Source organism: Siphateles boraxobius, unplaced genomic scaffold (genome assembly GCF_051911475.1).
Source record: "Siphateles boraxobius isolate OS27281-9 unplaced genomic scaffold, OSU_SipBor_1 41, whole genome shotgun sequence".
Lineage (NCBI taxonomy): Eukaryota > Metazoa > Chordata > Actinopteri > Cypriniformes > Leuciscidae > Siphateles > Siphateles boraxobius.
Window position 1 is genome coordinate 16,699,872 of NW_027509042.1, and position 22,518 is coordinate 16,722,389.

General features: G+C 37.8%; 1 protein-coding gene across 1 annotated transcript in view; it reads left to right on the forward strand.

Moving 5' to 3' along the window:
- Positions 1 to 22,058, forward strand: part of ror1 (receptor tyrosine kinase-like orphan receptor 1) — a 111,507-nt gene extending 89,449 nt beyond the window's left edge. Inside the window, exons 4-9 of the mRNA XM_077198648.1 lie at positions 1,007 to 1,043; positions 15,487 to 15,614; positions 16,298 to 16,615; positions 16,697 to 16,942; positions 17,465 to 17,673; positions 18,926 to 22,058. Of these exons, the coding sequence (XP_077054763.1) occupies positions 1,007 to 1,043; positions 15,487 to 15,614; positions 16,298 to 16,615; positions 16,697 to 16,942; positions 17,465 to 17,673; positions 18,926 to 20,365 (2,378 nt within the window). The 3' untranslated portion in view covers positions 20,366 to 22,058. The remainder of the gene's footprint in view (positions 1 to 1,006; positions 1,044 to 15,486; positions 15,615 to 16,297; positions 16,616 to 16,696; positions 16,943 to 17,464; positions 17,674 to 18,925) is intronic.
- The last annotated feature ends 460 nt before the right edge of the window (positions 22,059 to 22,518 follow it).

Sequence of the window (22,518 nt, forward strand, 5' to 3'; positions counted from 1 at the left end):
CCCTGTTCCTGGCATTTCACATAAAATGCAAATTGTTGCCATTTACTCACTCTCATGTCACTCCAAACCGTAACTATTTTATGAGGTGGCAAATTCATACGAATCATACGAAAACATGAATTTTTTTAAATAAACGTCCACCCTAACCCTAAACTAACCCCACCCTAACCCTAACCCTAACTTTTAACAAAAAGCCTGAACATAACCGTCACTGGGGCGTAAGCAGATTAAATGAAAATAGACAACACAAATTTATATAAATTAGCCGACAATTCGCCAAAACATAAAACAGTTACGAATTGCCAGGAGATTGTGTTGAAAAGAATGCTTTTTATAGAATTTTCTCAGTCCCTGGTTTCGAGAATGCCTATTTAGTAGGCGAAAAACTGTTCAGTAAAAACAGCAGGCAGTAGAAAAGCAGAAAAGTAATCGGATGATCATTCAAACTATAAGCTATAGAACATTTTAAACGGTTGCGAAATTCATTACTTATTAAATGTAGTACCTACTCAGAGTGATGTCAAACACACTTTGTGTTTTTGTTGTTGTACCCCATTAACTTTCATTGTCTGAACAAAAATAGTTGATATTACTGTCTTTCTCAAGATAAAAATAGAATAAGCCATATAATTCAGAAAAAAAGTGAAGTAATGTCATCGCTCTCTAGAATAAACTATTGAGATCTTCAGGTAGTCCACATACATGTATACTTTTTGACCTGTTGCATAGTAGTGGTCCATCTATTTGGAATGAAGACCCTTGTAAATGTCCTGAACCACTGTGTCCTATAAATGTGTTTTAATGCATCTTCATAAGTGTACCAATTTACCGTCCTCAGACCTTTACTGTAAAAATCTTGAGAAACTGTGTTGGTCTGATGAGATCACTCTAGTTATTCTCTAGTCCATGATGCCAAAGAGCCATATTGGCCACATGTGTTATGATTCTTTGTGGGCGATTTGTTCCTAGCATGTTGTTAAAAATCCCCACTCTCTCTTTCTTCCAGATCCTGCTCCCACCCCTCTGCCTGGAAGGCCTTCACCGTAAGTCCTTTTTCCTTTCCTCTGAGCTGTACCCCATCTAAAATCCTCCATTATCAGTCATTAAATATACAAGAACAAAAAAAAGGGGGGGGGGGGGGGGGGATTGTATAGGCAAATTATTTAATTGCACCTTCAAGAGCTGTCTGGGTATAGCATTTCCATTTTAAGTTTGAACGAGTGTATGATAGACCTGCACAGAAAGGAATGCTTGTCTGTAAGGTTTTATATGTTTACTTCACTTACTGTGATTTAACGTTTCCAACCTATATGTATATAATTAAATAATAATATAATTAAAATCTGTAATTAATTCATCATATTTTCATTGCAATTTTTTGACACTGTTGTCTCAAATGAGTTTTTATTGGAATTGAGATTGAGAAAGTACAATTAAAGCTACACTGCAATTCTAATAGTTCATTGCAGATGTGTATCAAGAACTACTCTGAGCCTGTCGTATGGTAATTAAAGAGTGTTCTGTACATTTCTGATTTATAGTTTTACAGTAAGAGAGAGAGGTCCGGCCGGAGACTTCAGCAGGTCAATTGTAGGTTAGCAAAGACAAATGAAGATATTGTCCATGTTGCTTACACGTGTCTTGTTTAAGTTTGTTGGAACTGTAGGGTTTGTATGTCTAACTTCATTAAAATCAGCCAGCACCTGTTTGTGCTAAAATTGTACAACCAGGCTCACCACATGTTTCTTTATCAGCCCACTCAAATTTCAGACAGTACATTAATATACTGCCTTTGTGTTTCTCTTTTAATCATACCATTTTTCCATGCTGCAGGCTTCAACACCTACAGTAGCCATTTAGTATTGGAGCACAGATATTTATTTTATAGATTTATGATAGCATATGTTTTTTTACAGATCCCTGTAATACTTTCAATTTAGAGCTATGGAAATTTAGTGAGTTGTTTTTGCCCTCACTAGCATCTTCCCATATTATAAGTAAACAGTCGCGTGGTTTTTATTTACAATACTGATGCGAATCTCAAAGTACTTCATTGTGCTTTCTGCATTGAGGTGCACTGTGGATAGTCTCCTTCCAAATCAAAGTATGAACCCCTGACCGTTTGACGTGGCTGGCCGTGCTCCAAATCACATTAATATTGATTGAAGTCCACAAACCCTCCTGTGTGCCTCTAAGCCTCGTACAGGCGGCAGCACGGCTAGTTTTGGACTTGCTGCCTTCATTGCGCTGCCTGCATTGAGGTGCACAGAGATCCCTTTGAGCCATATGTTGGCCTGTTGGTAATCATTAGTGTCATCATCAAAGAAAGTCATCCTGTCAGCTTCCATCAAGAAGAAAAGGGTCAGTACGCTGTCTGCCTTCTTTGCTCTCTTTCTCCTTTATGCGCCTCCTTTTTTTTTCCTCCGAAGGATTATCAAAGTGTCAGTCTCGTCTTGGTGAGGGTACCTGGTAAAGAGGGTGTGGGGTGAAAGTGTCCCTGGTGACATGTTGTGGCTGGGACTCTAATGAAACTCTTCCTTTAATGAACTCCAGAGCAGAGGTGCGTTTGGAGGACTGGTGTCAATGCATAGACTGAAAGCTGAACTAGCCACAGCTGGTCTTGAGCTGGCCTTGTAGTGGGGAAGAGAGGAAATATGAGAGAAAGTGGGGATGGGTATTGATTTCTGAAGGGCAAAAGGTCAATGAATAGACAGGGGGAAAGGGATTCACATTCAATTCACAAATATTTGTATAGCGCTTTTCACAATATTGTTTCAAAGCAGCTTTACAGAAAATGCATATTTCTACATTACAATTTAAAGGAATCTGTTATCAGATGTGGCTGTTCAAGTAATGTCCACATGTCAGAAATGTACAGTTCTAAGATATTTCAAATAATGTAGTTAGCTAACATCATTTATTCATGTAGACAGAAACAATAAGCTCATTGTGACAAATTCTGCTCAATGAGTCCATTCTGACAAACAAGCGAGTTATTCATTTTAATATTTTGCAAACTAGTGGTTTACTTTCTTCTATGAAAAAAGTGCTTTATTTGTCTTATCCAATGAAAATCAAAGGTGTCTTGTTTTGTTTTGGGCCACACTGACTGTCATTGTAATTGCAGTGTGACATCTAATAATTGTGACTTCTTTTTTTAGAATTGTGACTTCATAAATTATATTGTGACTTTTTCTTCATATTTGCGACATAATATCTCACAAATGTGACTTCATATCTCACAAATGCGATTTTATTTCCTGTAATTGTGCGTTAATACCTTACAGTTGTGACTTTATTTCTCATAATTGTGGCTTTTTACTTTATTTCCTGTTATTGCAACTTAATTTTTTTCGTAATTGTGACTATATCTCACAATTGTGTCTTTATTTATGCAACTTCATATCTCACAATTGTGACTTTATTTCTCATAATTGCGACTTCATATCTCTGAAACGTGACTGTATTTCTACTATATGTAACTTAATATCTTACAATTAGTACTTAGCTGTTGGACCACATTGACTTTCTTTGAATGGACAAAAACAGTTGAAAATATTTTATAAAATGAATAAATATTTTTTTCAAAATATCAGATTTTATGTTTCAAAGAGGAAAGGAAGTCATACAGGTCTTGAACCACATAAGGGTGAGTAAATGATGACAGATTTTCATCATGGCTGAACTAACCCTTTAAGAGTTTGACCATAATGGAGTCCCATGAGCCCTTTATGGCAGAGGAGGTTGTTGGGTGGTTGTTTGTTTGATGAGGGCGGATTTGGCTTTGATTCAGTTATGTGAGGTTAACTCGGCTTTATCTTTTGCAAACGGAAGGGCTTATATAAGGTAACCTGGTCTTGAAACAGCAGGTAGGGGCAGCGTCTACATACAGTCCTCTGTTGTGTCTTGCACGTTTCAGATGCTCACCACAGCTGCTGTGATTACTCACACTGAAGACCTTATTCATAGACTTTTTAATAAACGCAATAGGTTTTCTTCCCCTTTTCACTGCCCCACACTTTTAACGTTGCCTTTTTTATGGGGACCACCTGGAAAGGAGGTAATCGAACACCATGGATGAGGAATGGGCCTGAACCTTGAAAGGAGAAACAATGGCCACTGTTGTTCTGGCCCAAATGTCAGCCATCCTGTAGGAGAAAGGTCACAGCATCACACTGATGCTGGGGTGATGTTGTGAAACACAGTAGGAAGAATTTAATAGACTAGAACAAACTTTTAAGGGAGATAAAAAACTCATCAACCAACATTTTCTGTGCTTCCTTGAAACATTTTTTAAGCAATTTGATCGATCATTTTGCCCTTTCACATATAAGTTTAAAATATTCTAGCTGACCCCCCACCCCCCAGCATGATTATTTTAGAGCGTATTACCTTATTATTTCCATGGCGACGCATCATGCTTGTCATGTGACACACCAGCACCAGTGTGATGCACGTGATCCACTGAATGTTCTAATCACACTGGTGTGATCGTACACGTCAAAAGGGTAAATAGCTCAGAATTTATCGGCTTTAGTTGAGCACGGCTACTATAGTAAGTGAAGCCAGATGATGTTTAGCCAGTGTGTGACAATGGCTGATGCGTTACATGGTTCAAGCCAAAATTTAGACCTTCAAAGATTATATAGGGTTATATAAGGTTATGAACACGTCAACGTGAATGAGGAATTGTGATGCTACAGTGGATGCTTTAATACCATACAGAATCATGATGCACCCATTCAGAAAGACAAATATTCCAGTTTATAATGTTTACTGTGATATGTCCAGTGTAGACCATCTCAAGCAGTCATGTCCAAAAATTTTTTTTTTAAATATAAGCGAGATACATTAGCTCTAGACAAAGTTTGCCTACTCAATTGCTTATTCATGACACATAGCAACACAGCTAAACATATTCCTAATATGTTGGACCCTTTTATTAAAAGTAGTACCTTTACCGGTTGAGAAACACCTTCCCAAGCACTGTGTTTGCTGTGTTTGAGTTGAGGATGCACAATGTGCGAAAGAGTCGTTTGAAAGGTTGTTCGAAAATATGCTTCTTTTTTTTTTGCTGGAGACATCCCAGAAGCCTCAGCATTGTCTGAAGGAGCACATCCTAATGGGAGCCCCATCCTTCTTTTGAGTAACGACTACCATAATACTTGTGAAAGCTATTCAAGTGCTTCAGTTTTAGAAAGCTCTCCATTTCAGCAAGGATTTAACAAAGGGCTCTCATAAATTTGAGAGTCTTTGATTAATGTTAAAGTTCTTCTATTCAGTTTTGATGTGATATAACTGATTCTTTTGAAGATGTATTTGGTCTTTCAGAAACATGTCTCTGTGGTGTGTTGTTATGGACATTAATTTAATTGTAAAGTTATAAAAGTAACAAGTAGCTATTTGTATAGCGTCCTGAGTTGGCACAATGATTTAATGAACTTGTAAAAGCAGCTCAGATTTACTGCAAGTTCATAGTTCTTGATGTTTTTTGTTTTTTTTTTCCTTACAGATATTTTTAATCTAATGGGACACATTACCCTTAGAACTGGAATATCTATGGAAGCTAGTTTTCCACCTCAGAGTTAAAAAAAGAAAAGAAATTGTGACTATTTTTCATAATTGCAGCTTTATTCCTTGTAATAGCAACTTTATATCATATGATTGTGGTTTTATATCTAACCATTGTGACATGTACCTCACAATGGGATTTTATACCTATTTTAACTTTAATTACGTTTAAATTTGAATTACCTGTTTCATTTTGTATTCTGATGCAGAGACTTCCATGTATGTTAATTACAATCCAAATAAATATTACTTGGAGGACATTATCAGAACTTTTAATTTAGTTAGTGTTAATGCTTCTATTCACCACATTTTTATTCAAAGTTTACATATTCCATTTACCCGAATATGCACTTGTTATTGTAGCTTGAAAACTGATTATAACAACTTCAGAAAACTGGCTCACCATGTGAGCACAGGCTTGGTCAAGATCTAAATCTCTAGCTTGTTATGGAGCTCTTTTAACTAAGTGTTGATTGACTGAAGATTGGAGCTTTAATATGAGTCTCTTGGTATATGACCTCTAACCTGGTATACTCTATGGCGGAGGTGCAGTCTGAAACTTGAGCCTGACCTTTCGTCAGAACTTCTTTTCCAGTATGAGGGCAAGCAGTGTGGGTCAGCATACCTCCCCAGCACCCCATATGACGGCATATTAACCTCTACCACTCAATTACATCAGCAGACCACACCGTCCTGCCAGTGGAAAGCCTGTTTATCTTTATTTTAATGGTCCGTTAATATATGCCAGCTGATATTAGGTCATCACAGACAAAAATATTTGGATTTCAGTTAACCACAGCAAGGATGCGTGAAGGTTGTTCTAAACAATTTTATAGACTATAAAACACGTTTTACTATGAAAGTGTCGATGGAATCATTTGGAATAAAACAACCAAGGTAATATGAAAAAATATATTGAAATATGTGAAATATATTTATAATATATACTGTGTGTGCTTGTGCGACTGCGTGTGTGTGAAGAAGTTATTATGATTTGGAATTTGTTCTAATATTCATATTGTCTCTGACTGTACCCATATTGTTTGAATGAGTTTATGAGCTTACTTCTGATGTCTAGCTGTGCATTGTTTACTTGCTCATTAAAAAAAGTCAATCCTCGTTTTATTTTTATGTAGGCCTAGACGTAACATGCATAGTAAATATGTATGAAATATGCTACTTGAAGGGATAGTTCACCTAAAAACTTCTGTCCTCATTTACTCACCCTCAAGTTGTTCCAAACCTGTGAATTTCTTTCTTCTGCTGAACACAAAAGGTTTAGAACAACTTGAGGGTGAGTGTGAGTACAGTAAATGATGACAGAATTTTCATTTTTGGTTGAACTATCCCTTTAATGCAACTGAATGGTTGCTATAAATTATCAAGACGTTTTACATTTTGACCTGGTGGGTATTTTAACATGTTTATTGGTGGGCTTTTGTGACCCAAGTTACTGATGCCATTTCATAACCCTTTAAATATCACTGACATATGTAATGCACCCTCACACTTTTATTGTATATAAAATTTAAAGTAGTATTTTATATTATTTTATACTTTTATATATAGTTTATATTTTGTAATAATCAGAGTATCCCCAGTCTCCCTCTCGCAGTCTTCTACCTTTCTTTTTTCTTTCGACTCTCTGCCCTGCACCCTCTCTTCGAGATTTTCCATGAACAAAGTCTTGCAGCCAAAGCCTTCTGATTTTTTTCCATGTGAGCTACAGCGGGCGCACATTTAGATACACAACCGTAAATATGAATGAAAGCTCAGAAATGCTTTCTTTCTCTCTTCTTTTCACTGAGGGAATAAGTTATGTCTTATTCCCATTACTTTTTAGAGGGACATGGGGCCAGTAAATTTGCTTTTATTGGGAGAGCATGAACTTTATTCCCAGGGCCCCTCTCAAATGGATAACCCCTTACCTGCAGCGCAAGTTCCTTTCTTTTTTAATGTATTTTACAGCTTTGGATATGCTAAAATTATGAAATAATGTCTTCGTGAAGATAGTTTAATGATATACATAACATATAATGATTTTTTCTGTTGATATGCACAGAGATAAATAGGCCATGCATAACGAAAGCAGAGACAGTTGTGTACAGTGAGATTTTTATTGATATTCCTCTGCTCACATGGAGTCCCTGTGTTTTCCTACACCTGGAAGTTAGCCGTGAGTAATGCATAATTACTCAAGGTTCCCCACTCTCTATAAAAACACACCGGCTGTGTTAAACATGCATGTTCTTGTCATTTAAACAGCCGTGTTTTCATTATGATCTATAGGCTTTGTCTTTGTAAATCACAAGGTGTGACAAATCGCAAGCATATATCAAAACATGGTGGAAGAGCTATCTTGGATGAAGGTGGTTCTTTACTCTGCTTAGTGATTATATGAGTCATGTTGTCAGTTTAGTGGTGCTCTGCCAGTTCTTTGAGCCAACACTGATTACAGCATGAACTTCAGTCACTTTTTTGGCAGACGAATGAAGATTCACGCGGAGAGCAATAACATATGAAGTAAATAACAGTGGTGTCAGGGTTCAGTTTTATAAATTTCATATAAGCAGATGCTTTCACACCCAAATGTATTGAAACACGCACACACTGAGTGTGAAATCAGAGTGCCACTTTAGTATTCAGCACAAAAACCTCTAAGAGTTTTTTTTCTGGAGAGTTTTGTGCAAAGAAATGGAGAAATTGAGTATTACATGATATGTGAAAAACTTCAAGGTTAAGAGCATATACTTTGCATTGTCGTAGTATCAACAGGTAGCTATTAGGACATTTAGCATTTACATTACTGTTAATCAGTCATCACTTGATTACACATTGTATTACCTTGTTATGATATACACACACACTTCCTTCTCCCATTCTCTCTCTTTACTACTACAACACACACACACTCATCCTAATCTGCATCATTTCTCATCAAGATATGCACAAGTCACAAAAATAAAATCAATCTATTCTTGTGGAAAGGTTGCTTGGTAGCTAAAAGTAGGTCTAGCAAGTCTTATATTTCTGTAATTCACACAGTTGAAATAGAAATATGCTGACTGAATAGATTGCTAGTTTATTTTGAGTAGCCAGCCAGCAGTTCTCTTGCAGTTTGCTGATAATCCGGTGTCTGAAGTAAATTGCTCAAAACATCTCCTGAGAAAAATCATATGGTCAACCTAGTCTTGGTTATTTAATTTTGATTTAGTCTTATTTTCCTTACCTTGTCATTCAAGGCCAGGGCACTTTTTGTACATTTCTGGAACTTTTGCGCGCTTCCACATCCCGCGCAACTACGGATCCCCCAGGAATATTCATTATTGCTGCGTACATTTATTCGTGTCACCTAGATGCGCATGCGCGAGCGGTGCGCGATCATGGTCGACTGACATTTCAAAAATCATTCATTTATTGTCAGAAATATGTTTTCAAAAGCATCACTTTCATCAAATTTTATGAATTTTTATATATATATATATATATATATATATATATGTATACATACAGTGGTTAAATTGGGCCGGGGCTTTCCGGGGCTCAGCCCCGGCACATAAGCCTGCTCGTTTACAGTCAGTTGCCTACTGGAAATTATGTCACATAAAAATTTGATGAAAGTGATGCTTTTGAAAACATATTTCTGACAATAAATGAAAGATTTTTGAAATGGCATGTCTAATATGCGCTGAGCCATTTAAAGTTTTGCTGATGATATTTACTTTTCTTTTGTTTTCTGCCTGCGGTAACTATGAGTCAAAAACGTCACTTCATCATTGTGTATAAGACATTGCTACCTTGTGGAATAAAGGTGAATTGCACTTATTCAGTCATCAAAAATTCAATTATTGTTGTGCAGCAAAAAATATACTTACACTGTTACACACCTCGGGTCGTTAGCGACCCTTTACAAAAAAATTAATGGGACAACAGGCATTCTTTTATTGTTTACAATCTTTTATGCATTTTATTGTTTATAATAAATTGACTTAGGAATACTAACAAGGTTGATGTCTAACTTTAAAAAATGAATGAGGAGGAAGGTAGTGAATGGTATGGGTTAAGAGTGATGTGTGTTTGCAATTTTTATTAATCATAACAGAAGGAATTCATTAATTAAAAGATGGAGAACAACTCCAATTCTTTCTCATAAAAAAGTGCTGTTTCCCCCACAACCAAAGACTCAGAACGGGTCTACAAGATGGGGAATTGCACCATGCAAATTGTCTTTAGCAGTCATTTTGTGGGTGTGTTTGCGCCAATACCTAGTTGGCATAATTCTTTAGTGTATTGGATGCTGAAACAATGCAGACAGCATGTGCAAATAAACAACACTATCAGGTGATGCAATTCATTCTTTGCTTACTTCCCCTAATCACTTGTTGTCACACCTTGTCTAGTCAGCTCTGTTTGTTATTGAACGATCAGTACACATTTTGGCTCTGTGACTACAAAAACAAACATAGACTATTTTGCGCCATGTACGTTGTCACCTCCCGTCCTAATGGGCTCCTAACAGCTTGACCTTTCTGCCCTCTTTTGTTTAGAAAATCACTCAACTGCACATTGTATAAACAAATCATCTGTGGGGGTTATAATACACTCGTACAGACAATATCCAGATTATTTGTTTCAACCACAGCAGTTGCACCCTGTGGACGTGGACCTTTAAATTGAGAAACTGGAGCCCGAGCCTCAGCGTTATTCTCAGGGGATGTGACACGGTTAATGCGGAGTGAAGAGATGGGGCAGATAATCTTCTTGGTTCCTGTATAAATCATAGATTTAATTGCACAGTCAATCAGGCTTCTGTCAGATGTTAATGGATGTAGAGCTGTCAGGATACCACCATTTCAATAGTCAAAACCACTGACATTTCATGATGACCATTTTGATTTTTTTACTCTCTGCTCAGATCACGTGCCTAGACTTGGACTATAGCTTGCATGCCCTGATTCTCTCTTTCTGGGCGATCTCAGGGGTCTCAGGGTTGTGTCATTTGCTTCTGTAATAGAGGCTGCTATTGTGGTAGTGTAACATGAGGACTCTTTCCTCTTTTACTTCATGGCTCCTAATGAGAGTCCCTTGGTGGCTGTCTTTCCCTTCCTCCCGAGATGCAGTCACGGACCACAGGCCCCCCGTATATCAGGGACAAACCAGTCCACTGTTACTCATATTCTCCCCATTGTTAAATATATTGCTACTGACCTAGGTCAAACTTAATCTGAGGAGAATACCTGACTGTGAATTGTATCTTCTCTTTTCAAAATTATTTCTCAAGTCTAGTCCTTTATAATCCATTACACATCTTTTAGGTGTCCTGCACTTGGCATGCAGAGCAGTCTCAAAAACCTCAAAGTGTGTGTGTGCAGATACATAGCCAATGAAACACTCAATTTTACAAACTCAAACACTACTCTGGAATGCCCTCATACTTACTTTAACAACAAAGTTAAGATGTTTTAGAAAGATTCTCATCAAAACAGCATAATATGGACATTAAACATATGCATACTGCATGAAATGGCAAGCACACAGTTATTGAGAAGTGAAATGCAAGCACCATCATTGCTTTCATGGAATACATAGTATCTGAGATGAAAATATTGAGTATTAGAAACTCCAGAGGTGCATGTAATAAATGTGCACATAAAGTATGACATGAATTTGGATGAGATCAGAAGCTCTAAGCAGTAAGCACATGCAAGCCCATACAGTATTAAAGAGAAATGATCTAACACTAGAGTGTAGGAGAGATACTTTAGTCATGGAAAAAACAGTGTGAGCATGTTATGGGACAAATTATTGGAAAATATATTGTTCTTCACATATACAAGTAGGTTGAGAGAAGTATGTTAATTCAACTAAACATGAATTATACAACATTATTCAAGAGTCTTAGTTTATTTTCAGTCTTAGCGATTATGACTTAAAATAAGATGGTTTTAATAGTTAAATTTTAAAAGTGCTTGATTGAATGTAGAGAAGTACAGGGTTCAATGCATTTTCATGACTTTTCCATGATCTTCCCAGTCCTTTTGTTTAAATTTTGAAGATTTTAACGATCGATCCAGATTTCCATTTGTATGTCAGGAACCACTCTTTGTAGTGTACAAAAGTCCATCAGCAGACAGACTGATGAAATCATGCTGACTTGTGGACCAGTTTTACTTTACTATTTAAGAACTTAATAATTTCCATGATGTTTCCAGAGCTGAAAATCACATGTTTTCCATGATCGTGGGAGACCTGTAAGTGAGCTTATCTATAATTAGTTCTTTTAATGTAGGCCAGTGAGCCTCTTGATCTCAAAATGGACTAACTGGAAATATCTGTTCATAAAAAATCAGGCGTCATCAGTAAGATCTGCTTCAAAATCACATTTCTGCACAGCATGTCTTTGAGATCCCAAACAGAGGATATCACTGTCCTTACTGATCAACTGATCAACCTCCCTGCTATAGCTCCTTTTTAAGTGGAGTGGCATATGGCACAAGAGAAAAAAAAAAGTTTAGTAAACGTCGTAAAGAGGTGTTTTTGACTCCTTAATGGATGGAGAAGGAGGGAGAGTTCCTATAAAGATGTAAGAGGCTTCAGGGCAGGCAGATTGGAGATGGTTTCTTCCGGAGAGGAATATATATATATATATATATATATATATATATATATATATATATATATATATATATATATATATATATATATATATATATATATATTGGACTCCAGGACATGTACAGTAACACTGATGACACAAATCCATTCTCCTTACCGTGTTAGTATGCGGAACTGACAATGCTTAATGTTTTAAATCACGCAATTGTTTAGTTCAGGTTATTCATTTTAAGTCATCTGGTGATCAGCTGACCCCCCTTCACATGCATCAAAAAGAGGTTTGATGTTGAAATAGCTGACTTCTCGACCAAGACAACAGGCAAAGATCTTCTCCTGTTGTTTGTCATCATAGATGTTCTTCTGCGTGTAAGCATGCACATACAGTAGGATCTCAAATCAGATTTTTTTTTTCTCCATTTATCATCCTCAAATTGTGCTGGATAACATTGTCAGGCTTTACACAAACTTGTGGAGTTCATGTCAATAGAGCTCCATTTCCTGATGTCCTGATTTGTGTTCCTGGGTCAACATATTTTATTGATCCTGGAACAACATTCCTGTCTGAGAATGTAATCCTAACCATATCCCTTCCCCTAACCCAATACCTAAACCTACCCATAAGTTATCCCTAAAATCAGAGGGAAATGATTGGTGAATAACATTGATGTAGAAGCACCTAACCCGGACTGTAAGCGTAAACTTGACAGAAACTGTAAACTTCCCTGATTGGTTCATAGAAATGTTATTCCAGGATCAAAAAAAAGATGTTGATCCAGGAACATGTTGCACTTGGTGAAATCAGCCACTATAAAAAATAATGTTTTAGAAAATCATAATTATGAGATAAAAAGATGAAATTTGAGATATTAAGTCATTATTTCATGAAAAGTCGAAATTATGACAAAAATTCATAATTATGACAAAAAGTCATAAATATGACGTCAAACATGTCATAATTGACTTAATACCTCATAATTTTGACTTTTCATGTTATCATTTTGACTTTTCACCTCTTAATTATGACTTATAATTCTCAAAATCTTATACTTTCAATGTTTTTGTCATGATATTGACCTCATCTCATGATTTTGACTTATCGTAATATCTCAATTGTTCTTACGCTGTAGAAATTGGCTTGTTTGACTGCTGCTTTCATTAAAACAAAAGGGGACAACAAATAATAAAAAAACTCTACAAATCTTCTTTAAATTGTCAATAAAAGTGAATTAAATAAATAATGTATTAAATTAGAGAGATACAAAATAAAAGCCTTTTCCTTTGTTCTCCAGAGTTTTAGGCCCTTTTGTTTAATTGTTTGCGGATGGTTTTGGCTACACACCCTCAAGAATAGGACACCCTGAAGGATTAAACATCCATCTTGGTAATGTTTAATGTGCATCTTTCTCACTCCTTCCTGTCTTGACTCAATAGGTTTAGCAGGAAGGTTTTAGAATCCTGTTGGAATTCTATGATGTGCTGGATCCGAAGAGCATGTTGAAAAGCATATCATGTTTGTGTGTGTGTGCTAAGAACCTTCTCTTGTTCCTGTTGCATCTCTGTCAGGGCTCAGTCAACTGTTTGTGTAGCAGCTCACACTTTTCCCTTAATTATCACTCACTTCCAAATGGCGCTGATAAGTAAAAAAATGCCCTGGACTTCCTTCTGTTTACACAAACAATCCCCACGCTTAGTAAGAAACTCAAACACACAAACACATGTACGCCGATGAACTGACTGGAGTGTGTTCATGTGTATGTGCGTGTGCAAGACAGGAAGAAAGAGTTGGGGGGGACTAATATTATTTGCAAAAATAGGTTGTAATTCTCCACAACAACTGTTCCTCCTTGTCATTTAGCTTTCTGTGGGTGGCCTCAGTTACCAATGCATTCTCCCGTGACACACATGCTGGGGAGTTGTGAAGCTTTTCCACTGTCTGTCACGGTTTCTGAATTTTTAGATCGTACTGTTTTTAAATGAAACTTGACAGGACAAATTTTTTAATTCAACTTTTTCACTCTTACAAAACAGAACTGTACATTTAGCTTGTTTATACACTACCATTCTAAGGTTTGGGGCCAGTGCGATTTTTAAGAAAGCAATACTTTTATCCAGCAAGGATGCGTTCAATTGGTCAAATGTGAGAGTAAAGACTTTGATATTGTTACAACAGAAAAACAAAAAAAAATTTACATAAGTTTTAAAGTTTTTTTGAGCTCTAGATCAGTAGGCTATATTAGAATGATTTCTGAAGAATCATGTGACACTGAAGAATAGAGCAATTGGCTGCTGAATATTAAACTTGGTGAACATAACTTTGTGGGTCAAAAACATTTAAAAAAAAAACACTTCCGACCACAAACTTTTGAAAGAAAATGTATATATTGAACGGACACTACTGCAACATGGTCATGTGACAAAAATGTAATATACTACTGTTTAAAACTCTTAGAATATGTAAGACCATAGTATAATGCCTATTCTTTTACATACTATTTTAAAGAATAGTGGGTAGTATGCAGTAAATGCCCAGTATACAATAAATAGTAAGCTTGTATTCCATTGCAAACAGCCAGATTGAGTGCTAATGTCTGGGTTGACGTTTGCTCCTCAGACACTCCTTTGACTTTCGACCTCTGACCTTTCACATGCCTGCTTTTCATTAACACCGCCAACCATTTTAATTGATTTTTTTTTTTTTTAAATTTTGTCTGTTTATTTGAACTGTTCATAACCTGATCATTGTTTTCTCTCATTTTATCAAACACATTATTAAGTCAATTGTTTTGGTTTACCGCACTGCAATTCACTGGAGTCCAGCAGTGACTCAGTCTTTGCCTCTTTCTCATAGTATATATATGGATGACATACGCTTTTGAGAGAACCACTCGTTCATATGGTTTAAATTACAGGGTATTATATGCAGACACAGAACAAAACTTCTTTTTTATTATTTATGAAATGTTGAATGGTTTAAATGATATATCCAGGTCTGTTTTATATTCCTTTTGAATGTATTTTTCATATGTTGGGTTTGTATTGTATAGGCTGATAAAATAAAATAAGCCCAATTTGGCTCTGTCGGATTGCATTTATGTGATCCAGTGGTGCGTATTGCCCTCTAGTGTTTGGAGTTAGAATTACAGCCTTATAGGAATCCCTTCTGCCAAAATAAATAAATAAAACTACAATTCTGTGAGGAAAGCCAAAGTAGGGGAGTTTGGACTGGATATTATTTTTTAAACCCTGCTAAACTAACTGACCATAATTAACATGAACATTTCATTTTTATTTTGTTTTTAGAGAGGATTTTGACGAGGAAGGTTTCTGCCAGCCGTACAGAGGGATTGCGTGTGCTCGCTTCATAGGAAACAGAAGTATCTTTGTAGACTCGCTGCAAATGCAGGGCGAGATTGAGACCCAAATCACAGGTAGTCCTCCAAAGAAACATTTAATCCTTACAAAATGTACTTTTCCTGTCACAATATGAGGTAAATCTGGCCCTGACTATATAGTACAGTTCAACTGAAACGCAGCTGATTGAATCAGTTTGAAGCCTTTGATAAAACAGCTAGTTTATGTACTCTTTAAATGACCCTGTAAATTCCATGCTACGTGAATATAGTATCATTCAGTAATCATTCATTCAATATCATTCAGTACCATCTTATATATGTGCCATGGTATAACATGAGATACCATGACTATACTACAGTACCGCCCACCTTACTGTTTTTTTTAAGCGAGAGTTTGAGGTTATTTTTTCCATGGCTAAATCTTAGTATCATGCACATGTTAACTGGCCTAAGCCTGGCTTCTGTTTTAAATTTGAATTATTTTTTTTTTTTCTGTTAGAGTTTTCAATTGTAGCTTTAAGAACACAGGCATTCACTGTGGTTAGAGTGAGCAGTCAATTTGTTTTTGAATCGCTCAACTTCTTGCGAAACCGCAACAATTCACTGAAACCTTTGTCTCTTTGTTGTTTGTGTGTAAGATATAATTTCCCTCGAATACACTAGACCGGTACGTAGCTTGTTAGAGTCCACAATGACTCATTCCTGTTTTCAAATCTGGAGGAAACCACTGTATTAAAGACTTCTGTTTTTTTTCCCAGCGGCGTTCACTATGATTGGCACCTCCAATCACCTGTCAGATCGCTGCTCCCAGTTCGCTATTCCCTCCCTGTGCCATTTTGCCTTCCCAACATGTGACCGCAGCTCTGGCATGGACAAACCACGGGATTTATGCAAGGATGAGTGTGAGATTCTTGAGAACGACCTGTGTAAGACTGAGTACATCATCGCTCGCTCCAATCCTCTCATCCTCAAACGTCTCAAACTGCCCAACTGTGAAGACCTTGCCGCTTCGGACAGTCTCGATGCTGCCAACTGCATGAGAATAGGCATTCCAATAGCTGAGACGATAATTAAAAGTAAGTATTTTGTGTGGTTACAATTTTTTGTTGTCATTTTATAGAAAATGAAATAAATTCTCTTCGTTTCTCCTATTTTAGGCCACAAATGTTATAACAACAGTGGTTCAGATTACCGCGGCACAGTCAGCGTGACTAAATCTGGTCGACAGTGTCAACCGTGGAACTCGCAGTATCCCCACAGCCACACCTACCTGGCCATGCGTTACCCAGAGCTCAACGGGGGACATTCCTATTGTCGTAACCCTGGCAACAAGCAGGATGCTCCCTGGTGCTTCACCCTAGATGACAGTGTGCGCATGGAGCTCTGCGAGATTTCTCCATGTGGTGAGACGCCCTGCTTATATTGATGTATATCAAACATGTATTAATGTTAATCAAACAACAAAAGAAAACGAGAGAATCCTTCACTGTTCTTCACTGAATAACATTAGTAACTTTATTAAGAATCAATGTATATTTAATTTCAATTAAAGTATTTATACAATTTCTGTATAAAGAAAACTTTAACAATAACAACAATGCATTGCACTCCCATTTCAATTGTGATGAGAATAATAAATGTGACAAAGTAATATGAGCTAAGATTTTTAGTGACTAATTATTTCATTGGCCTGCCAAAAGTTAAAATATTTTTACACATTATTTGGTTAAAATGCAAAATAGCTCTGATATGATAAGTGGGTGCCAGCCACTGATCGAACATGCATGTGATGAGATCAAGAGCAAGATTACAGAAAGTGTTTTACACTCTATTTTGAAAATTAGTATGCAGTGTATGGTATAGTTAGCGTTATGATAGTATTCCTTTCTGAATCACATTTTTTTTTATGTATTGCTTGTCCTCAGATTTGCCAAAGCATGGGGGCAGCAGTATGGGGATCCTGTACATCCTGGTACCAAGCGTGGCTATACCGCTGGCCATCGCCCTGCTGTTCTTCTTCATTTGTGTGTGCCGAAACAACCAGAAAGCCTCACGTCCACCAGCACCACGCCAGCCCAAACCCGTCCGTGGCCAGAATGTTGAGATGTCCATGCTCACGGCCTACAAACCAAAGGTGAGATGTTACTGCTAACAGATCAGAACTAACTCTGAAGGTGCATCTACACCGCAGAGTGAACATTTGAAATTTTTCAGCACTAAAACCTGCAACTTCACTTGCCACCCACAATCCAGGTGCTAAATGCTCGGAAATAAATGTTTAAGTCATTACTGATTGGCCTAATTCCTTTAGTGAATCGGGTGGTAAAACAACACAGACCACACATGAAAATAAACAATACTATCAGCGCACCAATTTAGTTTTTATACTTTTTGTCTATTGGAATTGTGGGGCATTCCCATAACGTTTGAGTTAGTATGCATTCCTGGGTGATGGGGTGGGGTTAAGGGGGCTGCACAAACAGGAGGCAAAATGGCAGGAGGGATGAGCATATGGATGCAATCTCTTCCAGACCCGGAGAGGAATCTAAAAATAATCATATTGGTATCATTCCGCTTGGTTCATTCAAAGCAGATTCAAATTAGATTTTCGCTTGAAAATTGTTTTCCCCTGCTTTTTCGTCTTGGTTACTGATTAAAGTGACATTTGTACAATCAAATATTTTGAAGAGATGATGCTAGTCCCAGTCAGTTCTAGTATTAATCAGACCTTTTGACACCATGAAGTGCTGTTTGTATCTATAACACATTGAGACCTCTCATCTACAGTCTCAGCTGCAGGCCAAAGTTCAGACTAAGGTCATACAAAGGTCATACACTCACTCAAGTAATATCCAAAACAGGGATGAGACATGTTTAGCCTCAGGCAGAGTTGACGCTAACACGAAACAGCTGCTTCTTTCAACAAAAATGAGACTCCTATCTTTTTTTGGCAGTATTTATGTCTCCTTTAAATGTAGCGGTGTAGCTTTTATCATTTTTTTTTTATTTCCTGTTTCATGATCCAGAGACTTGTCCATACCAATCACACAGCATTATGCATGTTCCTTACATATATATCATGCATATAGGGGATAAAAGAGTATAGAATCATAGTGACTATCGTGTAAGTGGTAAGACCGGGTCTGCCAAGCACATAAATGTACATGACAGTCAGAATATTTTAATGGCAAACAGATTTTATGCATGTCTGTGGTCAGTGGTTGAGGTTGTAACGTCTTGGTTTTCAGCAACAGAGCAAAAGATGAAAAAATAAGGCTACAACCGCTACTATGAATTTAAACTAACAAAAAAGATCAAGCTGGCAATTATATGCGATGGCAAATTTGCCGCTCCATACTTACTTTCTATTTCCTTCTCTTCTCTAGAGTAAAGCCAAAGAGCTTCCTCTGTCTGCAGTGCGCTTCATGGAGGAGTTGGGCGAGAGCTCCTTTGGTAAGATCTACAAAGGCCACCTGTACCTGCCAGGCATGGAACACGCTCAGCTAGTGGCCATAAAAACACTGAAGGACATCTCAAGTGCACAACTCTGGGGGGATTTCCAGCAGGAAGCATCTGTCCTGGCAGAACTTCATCATCCCAATGTGGTTTGTCTTCTGGGTGTCGTGACCCAAGAGCAGCCTGTCTGCATGCTCTTCGAGTTCTTGGCGCAAGGGGACCTCCACGAATTCCTCATCATGCGCTCTCCCCATTCAGATGTGGGCTGCAGTAGCGACGAAGACGGTACCGTCAAGTCCAGCCTCGACCATGCGGACTTCCTTCACATTGCCATTCAGGTTGCAGCCGGGATGGAGTACCTCGCCAGCCATTTTTTCGTCCACAAAGACCTTGCGGCAAGAAACATTCTGGTTGGTGAGCAGCTCCACATCAAGATCTCTGATCTAGGCTTGTCGAGAGATATCTACGCCTCTGATTATTTCAGAGTCCAACCCAAAATGCTCCTTCCTATTCGCTGGATGTCAGCGGAGGCCATCGTTTACGGGAAGTACACCACAGACTCTGACATTTGGGCATTCGGTGTGGTTCTGTGGGAGATCTTCAGCTTCGGCCTGCAGCCCTATTACGGTTTCAGCAACCAGGAAGTGATAGAGATGGTGCGGAAAAAGCAGCTTCTGCCCTGCCCGGAGGATTGCCCTCCTCGCATGTATGCTCTGATGACGGAGTGCTGGCAGGAGGGTCCCGCTCGCAGGCCCAGATTTAAAGACATACACAGCCGACTCCGTGCTTGGGAGGGTCTGTCTTCCCACGCCAGCTCCAGCACACCATCTGGAGGCAACGCCACCACCCAGACTACCTCTCTGAGCGCCAGCCCCGTCAGCAACCTCAGCAGCCCGCGCTACGCCGGATACATCTACGGAGCTCCGCAGACCCTCCCGCCGGGACAAATCGCGGGCTTCATGGCAGCGCCAATGCCACAGAACCAGCGTTTTATACCTGTGAACGGATACCCTATCCCACCTGGCTATGCTGCCTTCCCAGCAGCCCATTTCGCCACATCTCAGGGCCCTCCACAGGTGGTCCAACACTGCCCTCCGCCAAAGAGCCGGTCGCCCAGCAGCGCCAGCGGCTCAACCAGCACGGGTCACGTGACCAGCGTCCCCTCCACAGGCTCGAATCATGACGCCAACACACCCTTGCTTTCTCATTGTGTCACTCTGACGCCCATGACAGCAATGACGGGCGGCACAATGCCAGTTTTTGGACATTTTGCACAGAAGGCCATGCAAATAGACCAAAGTCAGGCAGCACTGCTGGCTGACACTAACAGACTGATGTACAGTGAATCCATCATTACTGCCGATTTGTGAATACATGGTGTTTTGTCCTGTATATTGATAATTATTGATATTTTAATGTTTTTTTCTTCTTCCTTGTAAATATAAAATAGCCTGAACAAAATGCGAAAGTTTATATTTTAATGTCGTTTTATAAATGTGTCTTAAAGGAAACTTGTATATTCACATATTCTCTGTGAAGCTTCATGCCACTTTTTTCGGCTCAATATGACTAAACGCGGCAGAACAGCCTTAAAACGTCCTCTTTTTTTCAACCAGTGATGATGCCCTTTCAAGGTTATTTTCGACAGAGCTGTTGCTTTGTCATCCCTTTTGACTCCTTTTCATTCGTCGACGACTTGAAAGCTTCCCGGAAGGCTTCTGAATGCCTTGGTCTCTGACCCATCATAGCATTTTGGACATATTGAATGAGTTGAACTGCAATAATATTGCATTGAAATCTAACCATAAAGAAGAATTAAGGGAATAATTTTGCAAATATATATCACCAATGCCTTAATATGAAAAAAAGATGTTGCTTTAATTATGGCCACCATATGTGCCTGCATTTTATTAGCAATTCAGGCATGTGCACTTTTAGGAGACAATGTGTTCTGTGAGATTCTTCTGTTATGATGGTGTTATTCAAATGATTTCAACATAAGACACATCAGAGCGACGTCCGAAAGTCCGTTAAACAAGAAAATATTGAAATACCACAATACTAATTTCAGTCAAAACTGACTGCTAATCGCAACTTTCTGGTGTCATTTTTTCCTTTTAGTTCAGCTGTCATGAAATCACACGCACAGGATAGTGGGACATCATAAACAGATGAAGGTTTCAAGACGAGATGTGTCACAATCATTGAATTGGGACATGCCTTTTTGCCTTCCTACCTTAGTATGCAGCATTGCTCAGCTTTCGGATGCTGCCCAGATTATTTGGTCATTAAATGTTGCCTGTAAGACCATAATATAGCTGAAATTTAGATAACCAGAAGGTTTCTTTGTACACTCTATATGTGCCTTACTGCCAGAATAGCATTGCATTCGTCTAAATGAGTCGTAAACTTTTCACATCACTGTTTGGCAAAGCATATGTGAAATCTGTCTTATTAATGATGCAGAACTTTTTCTAACATGAACTCCTCACTACCTATAGAATGTAATGCCTAAAAATTCCTCTAGAGGTCAGTGTCCCTCTGCGACTCTGATTGAATGAAGTTCTTTATATTTGTCTCACGGTAATACTGTATGTGCCTGCTATTTTTTAGCTTTCATTTGATGTTTTTTAACTTTCTTCTCTCTCTGAGTTTGTAGCTTGTTTAATCTCTTGACATTTCACAGAAACAGGGATTAAACAGATTTGATCATTTTTAGCAAGCAGCTGTGTGTCATGTTCATTCTCATTTTGGTTTGTTGCTATGCAACTGTTTATTTCAAAGACACTCTTTTCCTGTGTTGAAGACAATCAAGAATTTATCTTTTATGCAGATTACAGTGTTTTGTGAAGACATGATTGCTTGTGACCTATAAAATGCCTTTCGGACAATCTCATGATGCGTCATGACATTTCATGAATAGACATTATGCATGAAAAACTTATTTGTAGATCAATGGTTTATTTTTATATGATTTGTCACAATTTTTCATCAATATTGCAGTCTTATTATTGTACGTCTGAACATACAGTGTGTTGACATTATAAAAGCCACTTAAAGAAACAGCTTGGTTCAATGTCATTTTTTGTAGCGTATTGATATGATCTGAAACCAGCATACGTTCTATTAATGTTTTTAATAACTGCATCCAACATTTTTTGAAATTCATCAGTGTAATTAATTACCAAATAATTTTAAATTCTATTTATATATATATATACATTTACATTTATATACATTTTAGTCTTGGTGTCATTAGTTTTGTTTTGTACCTGCACGAGTTTCTTTCTTCTGATGAACACAAAAGAAGATATTTTGAAGAATGTTGTTAATCAAACAGTTGATGGTAGCCATTGGCTTCCATAGTATGAAAAAAATACGATAGAAGTTGGGTGCCATCAACTGTCTGGATACCAGCCTTATTCAAAATATCTTCTTTTGTGTTCAACAGAAGAAAGAAATTCAAACAGATTTGGAACAACATGAGGGTGAGTAAATGATGACGAAATTTTAATTTTGGGGT